Source organism: Pongo pygmaeus, chromosome 11 (genome assembly GCF_028885625.2).
Source record: "Pongo pygmaeus isolate AG05252 chromosome 11, NHGRI_mPonPyg2-v2.0_pri, whole genome shotgun sequence".
NCBI classification, from domain to species: Eukaryota; Metazoa; Chordata; class Mammalia; order Primates; family Hominidae; genus Pongo; species Pongo pygmaeus.
Window position 1 is genome coordinate 99,894,436 of NC_072384.2, and position 18,090 is coordinate 99,912,525.

Below are 18,090 nucleotides of genomic sequence, written 5' to 3' on the forward strand. Positions count from 1 at the left end.
TCTAGCATCCACTCAGAATAAGCAGCCAACCAGGCATCATCAAACATCTAAGGAAAGCCTTTAAAAAAAAAAAAAAAAACAGTCAAAAGTAACAGGGTGAAGGGGACAAGGTGAGGGGAGACTATGCAGGAAGAAGAAACCGAAATGATCCATTAATGATACGTTCATGAAATAAAACCAGGATGTTCTCTTGAAAAGTAAAATAAAAGGAACATTTACAGAGTAAATGAAAGCACTTGGAAATGAATATAGAAGCCATAAAAACTTATGGAAGGCTGGGATAGCAAGTAGACGAAATTTGCCACAAAGTGTTATAAAAATAGAGTGATGGAAAATAAGAAAGAAAGTAAATGTAGAGGACCAGTAAAAGACTTCTAATCTCCAAATAATGGGGCTTTTAGAAAGAACTGAGAAAATGGAAGAAATCATCAATGGAATAATTCAAAAGAATTGTCCAGCACTGATGGACAACAGTTTCAAAGAATAAAAGGACTCACCAAGTATCCAGCATAATGGATGGAAACAGACCCATACAAAAGCACTTCAGGGAAATTTCAGAATACTGGGAAACTAGCAAAGACCTCACAAGCCTCCAGAGAGAAATGAAAGGTCACATACAAAAAATAAGGAGTCATAATGGTTTCAGAAGTCTCAATAGCAATGTGGAAACAAGAACTCAGTGACACAACATCTTTAAATTACAGAAAAGTTATTTCTAACCCGGAATTCTATAGCAAGACAAACTAACAATTCAGTGTGAAGGTAACGTGACATTTACCTTCATGTCATGTCAGGAGAAGGTAATTGAAGTGTGTGTATGGTAGGAGGTAAAGGGGGTTAGATAGGTACTTAGAATTTTTAGAATAAACCCCTCTACAGTATGTGATTTTTAGCTACATGCCTGTATCATTTTGATAAAAACAAAAAGAAAGAAAGAGAGGGAAGGAAGAAAAAAGAGAGAGACAGTGTGAAGTGACATGCAAAGGGTCAACAATGTACTTCATTTTTTTTCAGAAAGCTACTAAAGGATGTGTTCCACCAAAACGACATCATAAACCAAGAAAGTAAAAAAAGAGAAAGAGAAGACATGGGATTCAGGTTGAGGACCAGGGCATCCAACATGGAGAAAGATGAAAGTCATGATGATGGCTGAGGGAGATCCTATGAAGACAGTTATCCTCTACACACTGAGGGCAGCTAGTCCTAACTGGAACAGGTCAGAGAATTCTAGAAGATACTTCTTTAAGAAGATGGAATTGATAGAACCCTCAATGAATGAATGAAGTGTTCTATCTGAATGCATGGAGAGATGTAACTATTGACAGAGAATTTGGAGCTAAACCAGTGGTAAGTATATAAAACACTAAGCAAACAAATTATCAAAAAGATAATGACCAACTCCAGCAAAAGTATAAAGTTATGCAGAAAAGGTAAAATAATAATAATGTTCTAAATGATTCATTGTGAACAATGTTTACATAGTTATAATAATGTAACCACTAACGATTGACCCAAATTTTGATATAAATACATTGAGAGGTTGGAAGATTGGGAAGTGTGAGTGGTGTGTGTCTGTGTTTGTGTGTGTGTGTGTGTTAGAGATGAGAGGTGGGGTAAGGGGAAGCTAAATTTTCATATTCCGCCGTGAGAAGTCAATAGATAATGCCTAAAACTGAAAGACCAAGACATACCAGTGTAAGTGTAATATTTCGATATCTAGAGTTAAATCAATAAGGTAAAAGAGTAGAAAGTACTCGGCTGGCTCTGAGGAGAAGGAAATTGAAGTGTGTGTATGGCAGGAGGTAAAGGGGGTTAGATAGGTACTTAGAATTTTTAGAATAAACCCCCCTACAGTATGTGATTTTTAGCTACATGCCTGTATCATTTTGATAAAAACAAATACAAAGAAAGAGAGGGAAGGAAGGAAGAAAAAACAAAGACAGAGAAGGAGGAAAGGAAATAATTTTAGAGACCTGGCTAGGGGCAGTAGCTCATGCCTGTAATCCCAGCACTTTGAGAGGCTGAGGTGGGAGGATCACTTAAGCCTAGGAATTCAAGACCCACCTGGGCAACATGACAAGACCCTGTCTCTATAAAAAATACAAAAATAAGCCAGGTGTGGTGGCATGCACCTGTGATCACAGCTACTCAGGAGGCTGAGGTGGGAAGATTGTTTGAACCAGAGAGGCAGAGGTTGCAGTGAGCCGAGATCATGCCACTGCACTCCAGCCTGGCCAACCCAGCAAGATCCTGTCTTAAAAAAAAAAAACAAAAAAACAAATTTAGAGACCTAACAGTGATAAAAATGGGATGTAGCCTAATAGATCAATTGTGAGTTTTTATAGAAAATGAAAACCAGCCAGACGCAGTGGCTCACACCTGTAATCCCAGCTACTGGGAAGGTTGAGACAGGAGAATCACTTGAACACAGGAGGTGGGGTTTGCAGTGAGCCGAGATCGTGCACTGCACTCCAGCCTGGGTGACACAGCGAGACTCTGTCTCAAAAAATAAATAAATAAATAAATAAAAACCAATGTCCAAAATATTGGGGGAAAAACCTGTAAGCTTTAAATAAATATAGACTAGATCTACATCTCACCTGAGCTCTAAACTGTATAACCAACCATCCTCTCAATATATTTATATTAAAATTTGGGCCAATAGATAGTGGTTACATTATTATACCTATGTAAACATTGTTCACAATGAATCATTTAGAACATTATTATTATTTTACCTCTGCCAACCTTTTACATGCGGTCAAATGACCGCATGTAAAAAAAAATGTATTCCTGCTCTTTCCCTCAAACCTCCTTTCTTCTGTCATTTTAAGTTACAACATTATCCCACCACTGCTCTGTCCCTCACCAGCAACAGCCCATGGAATCTGTCCATACTCTATTCTCTTAGGCCAATATCATCCTTCCAAACTGGTCAGCCTACTTCCTGTCCATTCTCTATCATGCAAGCAGAGTGATCTTTCTAAAACTGAAAGCCAATCATGTAATTTTCTTGCTTAAAACACTTCAGTGGTTATCACTGCCTTTAGCACAAGATTTGAACCCTTCAACCTAACATCTGAAACTTCATAATCTAGCCAAGTGTGGTGGCTCATGCCTGTAATCCCAGCACTTTGGGAGGCCGAGGCCCGCAGATTGCTTGAGGTCAGGAGTTCAAGACTAGCCTGGCTAACATGGCAAAACCCCATTTCTACTAAAAATACAAAAAAAAAAAAAATTAGCTGGGTATGGCAGTGCACACCTGTAGTCCCAGCTACTTGGGAGGCTGAGGCATGAGAATCACTTGAGTCTGGGAGGCAGAGGTTGCAGTGAGCCGAGATTGTACCACTATACTCCAGCCTGGGTGACAGAGCGAGACTCTATCTCAAAAAATTAAAAAAAAATAAAACTTCATAATCTGGCCTCTGATTACTTCTTGAGCCTCATTTCGTAACATTCCCAGGAATGTCTTTCCCATCCCACCCCACCTCTAAGTTCCATGCAGCCATACTGAAGTCCTTTGCAGGTGCTGAAGTTCAGGCGGCCCTCACCTCTGGGCCTCTGCATCACTGTTCCCTTTATTCTAAAAGTCCTCAAACTAAAATGATAATTTAGTTTAAAATTATGTGTGAGTGTATGTCTCTATGTATATATACACAATGCACATGCATAAAAACTTGCAAAAATTGTTGACAGTTATTTATAAATCCTCTGAATATCAACTTTGGACCCACCTTAAGAACCTCTTCCCGGACCCACCTTAAGAACCTCTTCCTGAAGCTATAAGCAAACTTATAGCTGATATTAAAAAGTTCTGAAATATGTTATTCAGCATTTTTGCATACAAAGTATACATAAATTACACATATCAGTATCAACTCTTTTATGTCACTGGGATGCTATTTATTGCCCTTTGTCCAGAGAAAGTTAGCTGATTATTATGTTAAAGCTGGTTTCTCTGGGAAAGCCTTATGCTAGGGAAAAACATCCTTTCACTGTTCTAAGAACAGCGGGATCCTAGAATGTGAATACTTCTGCCTCACAAGAATGCCTGAGCATGCTGTTACAAAAAAAAAAAAAAAACTTAAAAAAAATTTGGATGATATTAGATGAACAGCTGTGTAGAAAAGGGAATGTAAAAATAAAAACTGCATGTTAGAGCATCAAAATAGTAACCATGTACAGTATAGGACTGTTTTTAATCAGATGAAGATTGAAGCTATTACATTTCAAATCAAATGTTATAAATTAGTTCAAGAATGCAGCTGAGCTCTCATTTAATTAGAAATGTCCATGTTTAAATCATGAGGTACAGTAGCTGCCAATGAAGCAAAGGGCAAGGGAAGGGAGAAATCCTGTGTCCAGACTCACTGATTCTCAACTGTCTCCTACACAGGATGAACATCTGGGGTGGACCGGTCCTGATGTAATGAAGAACTTCATGTACTAGCTAATTTGATATTTAATGTAATTGTCCATAATTGTTTTGAAGACAATTAAAATCATTATTCTGGTCTGGACAATTCTGAACTCTTCATTTTTGTGTGGAACATATTTCCCCACCCACCCCATGCTGAATTTTAACTCTTTCTTGGATAAAACGTAAAGCAAGTCTGGGGCCAAGATTTCCCTTGGAAATAACCCTTCAACTGTCAGGTCACATAAAATGCAGCATAAGTAGTGAGGTACTCCTTTGGAAGCAAGTCTCATTTCCTATTTCTGGTGCTTAATGTAGCTCAGCTACAGTCCAAATCTACATCCCAAATGTTAGACAATTCACCATTAATTAAAAATGAGGCAACATCATAGAGGGATTTCTGAGGTCATACAGAAAAAAATGCAATTATCCTAAGGCGGCTTTTTTTTCCCCGAAGATTATAAGCCTCTGCATCTTGTAATTAACCGTGGTACAGTTAGACAGTCCAGGCAAAAGGTCTTTCTTTTCTCCCAATTTGCCTAATTCAAAAACACCTCAAGTGACATAGCTCAAATTTTTCCAAATTAACCTTACCCCTGGGGCTGAAATCATGCAAGTGACAGCTCAGCTCTAAAGAAAATCTTAGAGAGAGTTGTGCACAGGGAAAAAAGGAAAAAAAAAAAAGTCGGAGGAAAAATGGGTAAGAGTTAACATTTAAGTGGATTTTCAACCTCATCATTACCCCTGCTCAAGAAAATAGGACACAGATAGGCAAAACACACCATCATTCTGCCCTGAAGAGCCTAAAGGACTTACTAGAAACTACTATTGTTTCCTCAAGATCTGCTGTGAATTTGTAAGGGATAAAATTATTGATTTTTTTTTTTTTTTGCCATATCCCACAACATTTAGTGTTCCATAATGTCATGGGGTAGGAAGTGGAGGGGTGTGTCACAAACACAGAGTATTGTTGATACAGTTCTTCAAGATCAACTTTTCCCAGGGACTGAGGAGTGATTTGATTCTCACAAGCTATTTCAGTTTGTAAAAATGGTTTCCAGTAAGAAAGAACACATAACCCCAAACTTTCTCTTACTTCTGGCCACCACTCCACACTCTTCCACTGTGACACCAGAGAGAGGGTAAATCGGAATCAGGTCCACTGCTCCCAGGCAAGGGTGGATTCCCTCTTGAACTTCCATATCGATAGCCTGGAAGGCCTCTAGGCAGGCAGCCAGAACAGAACTGCCTAAAAATGCAAAATTGTGAAAAACAATCATTCAGCTTTCAACTGCATCTAAAGAAAAAGCTATGATTTTCTTGGTCCACTAGTTGCTTTTCTTTTGTAATCTGTATAGAAGACTTTTTGTCCAAAATAATGAAAAATACAAAATCTAACCTTTCCCCTCACCCCACCTCCCAATAGTCATAAAACTTGACATTTCTTCCAGCCTTTTCCTCCCCAAAGTAGGAGAATTATACAAGATTTATTGGTCTTATACTATTTGATTTTTTTTACAATTGTTTACTTTAAATTTTTTCAATTGTCTCCAATTAATCTAATCAAATTCCTTATTTTCAGAATGACTTATGAGTAATTATATTAAAATAGATAAATAAACATAATTTTTTTTTATTTTTTATTTTTTAGAGACTGAGTCTTGCTATGTTGCCCAGGCTGGTCTCAAACTCCTGGCATCAGGCAGTCCTCCCACCTTGGCCTCCCAAAGTGCTGAAACTACAGGCATGAGCCACTGTGCCCAAACATACACATTTTTTTTCACATAAATTTTTTAAAGCTTACTTATTTAAGTTTTGCTCTTATCTACTAATTATATTTTCATTGAATTATTATAGCTAAATGCATATTATAGACACCTAAGAGTTCTGTGATATTACTCTGAGTTTTCATTAGTAATACAGTATGACCATTTTAGCAATAGAGGAAAAAGCAGATTTTTATCCTTTATTAAGACAACATTCAAGATAATCTGTCCAGGCCAGGCTTAGTGGCTCAATCCTATAATCCCAGCACTTTGGGAGGCTGAGGCAGGCAAATCACTTGAGGTCAGGAGTTTGAGACCAGCCTGGCCAACATGGCAAATCCCCGTCTCTACTGAAAACAATACAAAAAGTTAGCCAGGTATGGTGGTGTGTGCCTGTAATTCCAGCTACAAAGGAGGCTGAAGCACGAGAATTGCTTGAACCCCGGAGGCAGAGGTTGCAGTGAGTTGAGATCGGGCCACTGCACTCCAGTCTGGGTAATGGAGTGAGACTCTTGTCTCGAAAAAAAAAAGATAATCTGTCCTATGCTTGCTGAAGTTATCTGTAAGCTCTCTACTAAACCTTACAATGTCCCTATGAGACATGTCAACTCATGGCCCAACTCCAGATCTCAAGCTCCCAACCAAGAATGCACTGCTTAGCATGTTTTATTCCATGCCAGCTTAGCAGTGAAATGAAAGCTGACTTCCACACTATTACTTCACAGGCTAAAACCTGAAGATGTCTTTTCTTAACCCCAAAGGATATGTGATCATCTTCAGCAAAAAAAAAAAAAAAAAAAAAAGTTATGAAATCTTGGACCCCAAGGTTCACTGTAACAAAGAGGAAATGGAGACTGTTTGAGATTTACATGTTCAGAAAAATGATTAAACGTAGTTTTGTGGTAGACTCTTTACTTAATAGAGGGGAGTATTCGGATTTACAGAGGAAATCAATGATTAGAGAATGTTCACGTCTACCTGAAGCCTACCCCTCACCAAAAACAAGACACATATGTAAAGAAAGAAACTGAAATCTTACCCAACTTATCAACAGAAGTTGCTATTGTAATGACTGATCTGTTGTAGTCTTGATCAGAAAATATATTGAGCACTGACACTTGAGGATGTTTCTTTCCTGTAAAGAAAACAAGACAGAAGTGCAAGAATTTTTTTCTGTGATAAAACCTTAATAGTTTATTTCTTCTGGTATATTTAAATTTAGCTTAGTGGAAAAATTCTGGGATGTGACTTTTGGAAGTGACATTGAATAAACATGAAATTCATGAGAGGCAATGTCCACCTTTCTTACAGCGTCTTATTGAATAACCAGATGTCTCAGCTCAGACACAAGCTTTTGATGTCTATAAGAGACGCTCTTTTGGACTTGCTACTGAATTTACCAAAATTCCCTTAACTCAGTCTAAGATGGTAGCTTCTTTCTTCAATAGCCAAATCATATGGCTCTAAATCCTGTTCCTTATCAATCTCATCACCTAGGCCTTGTCAATACTTCCTTCCAAAATCCAGAAACTAAACTGTTTGGGTCAAGATCTGACATCTGGTAAAACTAGAATAGACCAATTAGTGCCCAGAGCAGAGGTTTTTGAGATGCATGCACCTGTCCATTAGAAACTGTTCTGAGTCCACCATCTCCTTTTCCGAGGCCACCAACAGCCTTCAGATGTTAACAACTTCCAGCTTTTGGTGGTTTGTGACTCTCTTGAATATGTGTAACCTGGAGGAGAAAGCTGACATTCCCTTGTGTGGCAGCCATACATAACCCTAGAGTTATTTTTGAAATTTACAAGCATGGTCCAGGCTCCTTAAAAGTCCCCCTTAAGCCTACAAAAGCAAATTCAAAGTGAAGAACAAAAGTTTTCAGGCGGTAATTAAACCTTTGGTTATGCTATTATACCTTGTCTCCTTGTCCCCTGGCAGCTTAACAATTAATCTTTTCAGAGGAAAGGAAAAACAAGTTACACCCAGGAACTACAGAGCTTAGAACAGCCCTACACTATTAATTTTAATAGTGTGAGAAGATAAACATATGTCACTCACTCATGGCCAAATGAGCATCTGTAGAGTCCTGCTCTGGTGTAGGTCTAAAATTTATTACCCAGATTCCTTTACCTAAGACCTTTCTAGGCCATAAATGTGCTCACATTGCTTAATTAGAAAAAAAAAATACAGTTTATATAGTTTTATTCCACTCACTTAAAAATAAATGCCTTTAAAATATTTGTAAAAAAAAAAAGGTTCATTTTCTTAACTAGTACTACCTTCCTTGCATTTTGAAAACTATAAAAGATGAAGTAAGAACAAGTTCATGCAATCTCCTATTTTATGTAGTTTTTCAACATACTCTAACTCCTGGAAGAAAAGAGATATGATTTAATTTTTTTTCATCCTAAATCTTCTCCTGAAAAGCTTTTATTCTCAGTTTCATATGGTTCAATTGAATCAAATGCTGAAAGAATAAAACACTCTCTCCTGCAATTTCTTAAGCATGCATATAGAAAAAAAATTACTCCTGGCAAGAGGAGCTGTCAGTGTGAATCTCAGCAGAAGTAAATTGTTTGGTATTTGTAATGGAGTATAATAGCTATAATTCCATTTGAGCTGCTGCCACTAATAAGCTGATAAAAACTGTGAGTTGAGACCCAGGCATCCATCAGTGTGTGTCTTCCACAAATGTCTCTGCACATTCACTTAATCACAGAGACAGGCAACCCAATCCCATTAGATGTACTGTTTCTGACAATGAAGAGCCCGAGCTGGCTCTTTCCACAAAAAGCATGCAAAATCACAGCTGCATACCAACTCCAAAGGAGTTTTCTTATCAGCAATTATCAGGAATTTTCAGACATTTCTAGCTCCTGCAAAGTTGCAAGACAGTAACTTAAATGTGCTCACAGTTAAGATGGGTTGGGGGAAAACACTTCTTTCTTATGAAAAGCAGTAATCACATTAAAAATGACAATCGGAAATTAAAATTTACTGTCTGAAATGTTTTAGGGCTGGTTTCACCTGTTGCCAAAAAGTTACTGATTTAATAACAGCATCCTATTTAAATGATTGTATACACTGTTGTGTGTGTTACTGTGTGTGTGAAAGTAAAGACAAATAATACCTAACCATGTGTCATCACAGGAACATTTTAAGAAGGGTGAAAAAAGAGCAGTATCTTTCATAGTAATACTGGCCAAGGGAATAAGGAGGCATGAGTTCCAGTCTTCTGTCACCAAATTGCTGAGTGATCTTATGCGCATCATTTAAATGCACTTGCCTAACAGTGTCTATACAGAGAAAAGAGGGTAGAAATAATAATACTGTAATGATTGCATGGGCTTTGCTGGCAGGAGTGCTTTGAAAAGTAGTTGGTATTTGGCAAGTTTATTTTCCATTTAACCTGCTCAATAAAAAGCATAAGGTACGATTGTGCTCATTCTATTAATGATCAAATAAACAACCCATGAGGGAAACATTATACTTTTATGTAAATACATCCTCCCCAGGAGCCTGTCAATATCCTGAACAACACGCATCTCAGAGATTCACACGCAAATGTTAAGAGCTGCGCTGCTGAGCGTATGCAGACATTTGGAAAAGAGCATATGTGCACATCTGAGTAACTGAGCCATCTCAGTATCCTGGAGTTGCGCAGAGCTGCAACAGCTCAAGAGCAAGGAGGAAAACTCAGGAAGAAAGAAAGAAAAGTGTTCTGTAGACACAGTGTGCACAGTACAAAAATCACTAAATTATCAAAACACTACAATATTCAGCTTCAATTGTCTGTTTTTCCTACCATTTTTGTCAAGAAGAGCTGCTTTTGCTATGTTCTCAACAATGTATTTTCTTCTGGCTTCTGAAATGTTTAGTAAACAGGCAGCCAAACGGAGTCCCACTCTGGAAGAAGACATGATTTTTCTGGAATAGGAGAAAAATTTTCTTGTGTCTCTAGAGTTGATTCATATTTTCATGTTTTAACTATAAAAAAATCATAACTTGTTGGAAACGAAGCAGTCATAATATGAGCACTTTACTATTTCATTCCTAGAAAAATTCTAAAGCATAAAATCCCCAGATTGACTAAAATAAGAAACCACGTGTACATGGTCACATACATATAAACCTTGTAACGACACTGGAAAATACCTGGCAGGGTCCTCAGCGTGAATTCCATCATGTAAGTGAAAGTTTTTCATTAAAGTATGTTATCCCATTTCAAGCACAGTTTTCCTTAGCCTTATCTCTGTTTTCAAGGTCTGTACTATTTTACAAATAGGTTTTTTTTGTTGTTGTTAAACTAGACTTACTGGGGAAATGCAGAAAAAGGAAATGAGGAAGATTATTTAATATGTGGATTCTTATAAAAGAAATTCTTGTGGCAAAAATGAAAGTTTATTTGTATAAATAAACTTTATTTATACAGTCCAGGCCATGCCATGGACATTATACAAATAAATAAGGAAGCCATTTGGATGGTTTACATGACAATTGTCTAAGTTCCTCCTTGTTCCACCCAAGTTTCTAAATCAGTTTAAAGTCTTTTTACAAAGTTCTGTAACTTGAAAGATGACACATATTCTGATATATATTATTCAATAATATCAAAAATGTGATTTTTGTTGAAAATTAATTATACAGGTTTTGGAGGTTGCTTTGATACTTTTTAGTACTCTAGAATAGCATTTTTGACTCATCTTTCCATACCTCAAATGATATTCATGATCTAAAGGAATTAAAACATCTTAAAATAATAAGAAAATAATTTCCCTCTTCAAGTTCAGGACCTCATAACTTTGGTCTCTTTTGAAATAGATGAGGCCCTCATGAATTCATTCAACAAATATTTGATGAGGGTCGTTTTCTGACAGGTAATGTTCCCTGTGTGAGGGATACCAACCACAGTGGTCTAACTCTGAGACAAGCTTTAAACTTTAGAGTTTAAGCTAAAAGTGCTCTGGTGCAAATAATGGTGTTCTCCCTCAATAAATCCGCTGGCTTGTTCGCCAGGATCATTCGTTGGCCTAATCATCTTAACCTAGAGAGAGCTCAGGCTTCGTAGCTAGCTCACGTTTGGAGGCAGGTTTTCATATCATGTCCATCATCTCATCACTGAAAATTCATAAAAATTCTGTCATTAGATTTTTCTAGATATTAATAACATTGTTGTAATAAAGCAACCCAGACCTCTCGTTTCTATGTAAACAAAAAATTGCTTTACACAAGGGGTGTGGGCGTCTTCTGGTTTTCATTTGTTTTCAGTGTGTTTATGCAGCTTAATTGTCTCATCAGGCACTTTCCCAACATAATTATGCTTTTTAACAAATGGTGTTTATGGCAACCCCTAACAGTGCAAAAGAAAGGATTAGTTTCATCCTCTCATTCCACATTTTGGTTCCCTGTGGACAGCTAAATCACACAAAGATGGTGTTAGAAAAATTCACCTTCACAGCGAAGCTTAAATGAGTGGCAGTATCAGACTCAGAAAGTGACCCAAACGCAAGCCCCCCAAAACACTCTGTTTGGGACAGGGAGATCCTAGTTCTCCCAGCTCATCCTTCAATTACTATTGGATGACCTCTGGTGATAGATCAAACACGCGGCCGTCCCCGCCCCCGCGCCTCCCCACCCCCGGAGAACCTAGCTCAGCAAGTGCAAAGTGCAGCAGTTCACCTGCCCCCTGCGCACGCACCCCACCGGCACTTGGAGGCCGCAAGGACGCTCGCCAGGCTGCCGCAACGCGTTTTGGGGCCAGAACCCCGCTGCTGGGATTCCCTGCGCAGTGCCGACTAGGTTCCTGGGTGGAGTGTCCCAGGACCACGTGGGCTGAAAGGGAACCCGAAGTGACTCCCGGCCTCCCCACAGGTCTCGCGGGACGCAGCGGCGGCAAGGGCGCGGGGTTGTGGCGCCTGGGAGCGAGGGGCGGCCGGCGGCTGCGCTGCCCCGGCCGAGCTCTCGAACCAGTGGCCGCGCCTGCCGCTCTGCGGTTTGGGAGGGGAGCGGACCTGCAAACGCCGAAGGGCGGTGGGGCAGGGCAGCGGGGCAGGGCGGCCACCCAGCCAGAGTCGCCGCCGCGCGTGGCCCGCGCGCAGCCTCCGCCGCCGGCTCCGCCTCCCGGACGCCCGGAGCGCGCCCCACCCCAGCCGCACACCGCCCGGGCTGGCTCTGCCTCTCCTTCCCTGACCCGGCACCACGTGCCTGGCGTCCTTGAACGCTTCAGATTTTTCTCAGTGTTGCCTTTTCGTCTGCTCTTCTGTGTCGCCAGACCCTCCGCAATTCTCTAGTCAATTAATGATTTTAAAGGGGCATTGGGATCTAATGATCAGGTCTTTGCCTATTGATCATGCACCAGCAGGGGGCTCTTCTCTGGTTTCCTTGGAAGGGACACACGCACTCACACACACCCTTCTGGTAAATCCCCTCCTGGAGGATTAGTGCCCCCCGTGACTGTGAACTGGACCCACCCCGGGACAAAAGCAGTCCTTGCGCATACCCATTTAGTCAAAGTTACAAGGAATATGAAACAGGCTTCCGCATTTCCTTTTTTTCTAGGCCACTCAACCTTGAAAACACATTTCGCTTCCAAAAAATCAGGACCTGCTTTTTTTTTTTTTCGTGTAGCAAGGATTAAATGTCACCATTTTGATCCAATTTTGTTCCTGTAGTGAAATAATCACTAAATAACTACTTTGACGGAATAAATTAATTTTTAAATCTATTTTTTATTTTCTAATTATAATTTTTAAACACAGATTTGAGGAAATTAACATTTATGTGGACATTTGGTTTCTAGCCTAATGTGGCATAAAAATAAGTAACATAATGAGTGTTAAAAAAAACAGGTTCATGATGCTTCTCACATCATCATCATTGTACTTAGATGTCACAACAGTATTATGTGCGATTATGTCAGATCCAGCCTTCTCCATCTCGGAGTGTTGGCAGGTAGGAGGGTTGTTGGCAAGAGGAGGGGTGTTAACCTCAGGATCCTGGATCCATTCCAAGGCTGGTAATTACATTCTGCCAGCCAAAATTCATCCCATAATTTTAATTGGATAAATCCTTTCTGGCCTAAGCTACTGCTATGCCTGTCAAACTGTTGCCACATTTCACCCCAGAGGTGTCTGTGTTTTAGTTGCAAGAATCAGTCCCTTTGAGGTTGGCTTATCTGTTTAAATCCTCAAAATGCACTGGGATCCTATGGAATTAAGTATATATTTAGGTATTTTTTTCTACTAAATCTGCATAGAAATGCATAAAGTAGATACATACCCATGTTATTACCTAAAGACCAATACCTATCTAATGTCGGCATTCACTAGATAATTTTGAGAGCTGTTTAATCAGACCAATATTCCTAACTTTCTTCATCTTCCCTTTTGAGAGCTTTTTTGGCCTCTAGCTTTAGCTTCCGTTTTCCAAAAAAAGTAATGTGGTGTCCAAATGTTCCTTCCATGGTAGGGCAAAGAACCAGAATCCCCTGTATTTCACCTTTCCAAACAATCAGAGGATGATACTACTTGCTAAATGAGACAGCGTAATAACATTACATCTAGTCTTATCATATTCCTCCAGAGAAAACAGTGTGACACCTGGGGGCTTCATGGTTCTAGCTGTAGAAACTGCCAGAAGGAAAGCTTTTTCCCCCACGGCTCCTAATCCTCTCTTTCTCCCTGTGAGACTGTTCCTTACAGAGCTACAGGCTATGGGGGCATTAAGTAAGATAACATTTCTGAAAGCATCCCTTTCTCCACTCTACTCGCTTCAAACCCAAATGGAGAGAAAGCAGGGCCCCAGTGTGCTTTGTGGGGGGCAGCATCTGGCCCCTGCCTGAGGAGGGTAAGCATGTATTTTTGGAAAATACAAGGAGACGCATACCAACCTGTCCCATAAGAAGTTTAGCGATACGATTGAAAGTATTATTTTGTTCTCTTCAAGAATGGAAAGTTACCATTGGTTACTTTAGGTGTACCACATGTAATCCTGCCCATTTCACTACATAAAAGAGCTTTATGTCACATTTGTGTGTGTATCTCAAGTCTCTCATTTTTATTTAACTTAGCATTCTTTGGAGGGAGTCTTCCTACCTTTTGAATTAATGTATTATTCTGACTCCTTGATTCTTCTGCTAAATTCACCTTGTGGGCATTAGTTCTTTTGCTCATTATGGTTCCTGTCCAGAAAGATATAGCCCTGGAATAGAGACCAACTGAAACTCCCATGGGTCAGTTCTATCTACAACTGCTGTTCTGTAACACTCCCATTGGCTTCCTGTTAGACAAAGAGGACACTTTTCTTTACCCTTTGTTTTCGTTTTTGCAAGCAGGGAGAACTTAGTTCTCGTAGGAGACTTTCCTGACCCATCTGAGCTGAAGAGGGTAAAAGGGAGAGGCTGTGCTCACTGTGGCCTCACAGATCTACCTGAGCCCACAGCCCAGGTGTTGGTTGAGCAGGGCCAGGATGAGGGTGAGGTCAGTGAGGCATCCACCCTGGGCACAAAATGTAAGTAGGTGCCAAAAAACTCAGGGATGCAACATTTTTTAAAATAAAAATTAATGCAGAAAAGAAATGTGGTGAACAAAATATCAAAATCTTAAGTAAAGACAGGATCCGACCCTGCACTTGCCTCTCGACTCAGCCTCACGGACCTCACCCTGATCCTGGCCCTGGGATTGTCCCCTTGTGCCAACGTGTTTCTGATTGTAGGCCTGAGAGGAAACTGTGCCACTCCACCCTGCCTGCATCCTCTCTTCTGCCCCCCAAAATGGGCAACAAAACCAACAATGTCAAGGGTAGAAATTTCCAGGCCAGTGGAGACATATAATTCATACTCTGTTCAAGAGTTTGTAGACTTCCATAGATAGGAGACAGCCAATTTATTTCAAAAGAAGGCAAGCCAGGCACAGTGGCTCACACCTGTAATCCCAGCACTTTAAGGAGGCCAAGGCAGGCAGATCACTTGAGGTCAGGAGTTTGAGACCAGCCTGGCCACCATGGTGAAACCCTGTCTCTACTAAAAATACAAAACTTGGCCAGGTGTGGTGCTGCATGCCTGTGATCCCAGCTACTCAGGAGGCTGAGGCACGAGAATCACTTGAACCGGGGAGGTGGAGGTTGCAGTTAGCCAAGATCATGCCACTGCCCTCCAGCCTGGGTGACAGAGCAAGACTCTGTCTCAAAAAAAAGAGCCGAGTGCAGTGGCTCATGCCTGTAATCCCAGCACTTTGGGAGGCCGAGGCGAGTGGATCACAAGGTCAGGAGATCGAGACCATCCTGGCTAACACAGTGAAACCCTGTCTGTACTAAAAATACAAAAAATTAGCCAGGCGTGGTGGCGGGTGCCTGTAGTCCCAGCTACTCAGGAGGCTGAGGCAGGAGAATGGCGTGAACCCGGGAGGCGGAGCTTTGCAGTGAGCCGAGATTACGCCACTGCACTCCAGCCTGGGCAACAGAGCGAGACTCCGTCTCAAAAAAAAAAAAGAAAAGAAGAAGAAAAAGAAGGCAAAACCTTATTGGAACTAGGAAAAGAATCAACTTTACGTACCTGATACATTTCAGAGTATGAAAATTAGGTTTCCTATTGTGCAGCAGAATTTTGAAATGTTTTTAAAGATCCTTCTAATTAATACTATCTATATTATGTTTTTTTTCATTGGTTTGTGTTCAGGAAAACACGAGTAGAGAATTATCCTTAGAAAGACAGAAGTCTAATTCTTATTGCAACTTGTTTCACTTTAATCACATTTTTGCACTGTGTCAGACTTCATTCTATCTTCTTCCCTCATGGAACATGAAAAGATTTTATTTCTCCTTTCATATAAATGTAGTCTGATAAATGAGGGATTTTTAAAGTGATCTTAGTTGTCACTATAGGCCAGTGAAGTGTTTTTAATTACCTGTGAATTTTAAATTGTTTTATCATGTGATATTATGAAATATGTGTTCTACTAGTCATTTTTCTAAAATAGCAAATCGGTTTCACTGCTGCCATTATTAGTTTGGAGTGACAGAAGCTGTGCTATTGATTTAAGCGAAGAAAAGGAGCTTGATGTCCAGAAAAAAGTGACAGCAACTAACAGAAACACCTCCATTCCCCACACACCTGTGTATTAATTACATAAAATGATCACTAGCCTTTTTTGTCTGGATGAAGGAGGGGTGTGGGGAACCACAGAATTTTGAAAATTAACAATTCATTTTTCACCTTAATATTTTTGAAATCACTTTCCCTTTACACAATATGGATTGGGTTCTTTCTTTTTAGTCTGCCAATGTCTCTTTCAAGAAAGACCAGTAGGCTAAAATGTAAGCATAGTTATTAGCTTAAAATGGAATCACTTGCTATGCATTCACAGCTGGAGTATCTCATGTAACTAGCCAAAAGTTAAAAGTCTATGATCCACCTGCCCCTTAATTCATTCTTTGCCTTTTTATACCTTCCATGTGGTCATTCAGTTGTGCTTTCCTTTATTAAGGAAACTGGGCATAATGCAGATGAAATGAAGTGTTTCCTAGAGCCTCTCTCCAAAGCTGTTTTTTCATAACTCTTAGTTATATTGCAGATGAAAAACAATTCCTAAAACAGACTTTGAATTTCTGCTGAAAATTTATTTTAACTTTTGGGACAACATTAAGGTTATTTCCAAAGCTACTAAAATTCACAAAATGTATCATTACATTCAAAAAATGCTGGGAATGCTTAGACACATTTTCCCCTAAGTAACGTGAATTTTTGTTGTTTTATGAGGTTTTATCAATAAATATTTACTTAAAAGTGCCAACCAGTGAACAGTAACTGCCAACATCTTGTGTCAGTCCAGCAATGGCCAGTCGTGCTCTCCACACCTTCGCAGTGCTGTTGTTGTTTAATGTCCCTATGTATATGCAAATGAATGGCAACTCTTACCAACACCAAGAGGGGAAGGTCCTATATGCACAGAAATCAGAGACCCAGAACAAAAGCCTGCATGTCCTGTTTGCCACGTCCTAATTCAGGTGGGTGTTCAGAGGCACCCCTTGTTTTTGAAAAGGAGCTCCTTGTGGAAAGAACCAGTTCTGCTTTTGGGTAGATCTCCAAGCCCTGTCTCTGTAGGACACTCAAACTGAGGTTTTCCTGCTAGTTTGTTTTTACTACATAGCTCAGTGTTGGAAAGAATTTAACTTTTTTGAATGTACCTTTTCATTACATTTAAATAGAAAATATTTGATTTCTTAGGAAGAAGGGGAAAAGATTAATTTGTTGGTGCTTTTTCTTTTTTTTAAATTTTATTTTGGTGCCTTTTTTTTTTAACATGGTTTTTTGTGTTTATTTTTGTTTTGAGACAGACTCTCACTCTTGCCCAGGACGGAATGCAGTGGTTGATCATGGGTCACTGCAGCCTCTACTTCCCAGGCTCAGGTGATTCTCCCACCTAGGCCTCCTAAGTAGCTGAGGCTACAAGCACATGCCACCACACCTGGCTAATAGCTGGGGCTACAGGCATGTGCTCCCACACCTTGCTAATTTTTGTATTTTTTGTAGACACGGGGTTTGCTATGATGCCCAGGCTGGTCTTGAACTCCAGAACTCAAGCAGTCTGCCTGCCTCAGCTTCCCAAAGTGCTATGATTACAGGAATGAGACACCATGCCCGGCCTACAAGTTTTCTTTATCCTATCCTGTGTCTCTCAGTTATTATTCAACTCTTTTAGCTTAAAGGTCTCTGCTCATGTCAAAGATTTGAAAACAAAAATTCCCTGCCCCTACAGGGCAGAAGGGACCTTAGAGATCATCTGGCATCTCCTCATAACCCTTTGTTCAAATTCTGCCTCCACCTGGTACAGTGGCTTACATCTGTAACCTCAGAGCTTTGGAGAGGCTGAGGCAGGAGGATGGCTTGAGGCCAGGAGGTCAAGGTTGCAG

At 40.0% G+C, this 18,090-nt stretch overlaps 1 protein-coding gene across 10 annotated transcripts in view; it reads right to left on the reverse strand.

Annotated features, from left to right (window-relative positions):
• FTCDNL1 (formiminotransferase cyclodeaminase N-terminal like) overlaps nt 1-12,294 on the reverse strand; it is a 92,365-nt gene extending 80,071 nt beyond the window's left edge. For 2 of the 10 annotated variants that reach the window (XM_063647795.1, XM_063647794.1), the window contains exons 1-4: nt 11,882-12,117; nt 9,989-10,110; nt 7,223-7,318; nt 5,514-5,666 (exon numbers count right to left, since the gene is read on the reverse strand). In XM_063647795.1, the coding sequence (XP_063503865.1) occupies nt 5,514-5,666; nt 7,223-7,318; nt 9,989-10,103 (364 nt within the window). In that variant the 5' untranslated portion in view covers nt 10,104-10,110; nt 11,882-12,117. Of the gene's footprint in view, nt 1-5,513; nt 5,667-7,222; nt 7,319-9,988; nt 10,111-11,862 lie in introns of all 10 variants that reach the window. The other 8 variants (XR_010122871.1, XM_054477598.1, XM_063647791.1 and 5 more) reach the window with 8 other exon arrangements.
• Nucleotides 12,295-18,090: the final 5,796 nt, after the last annotated feature.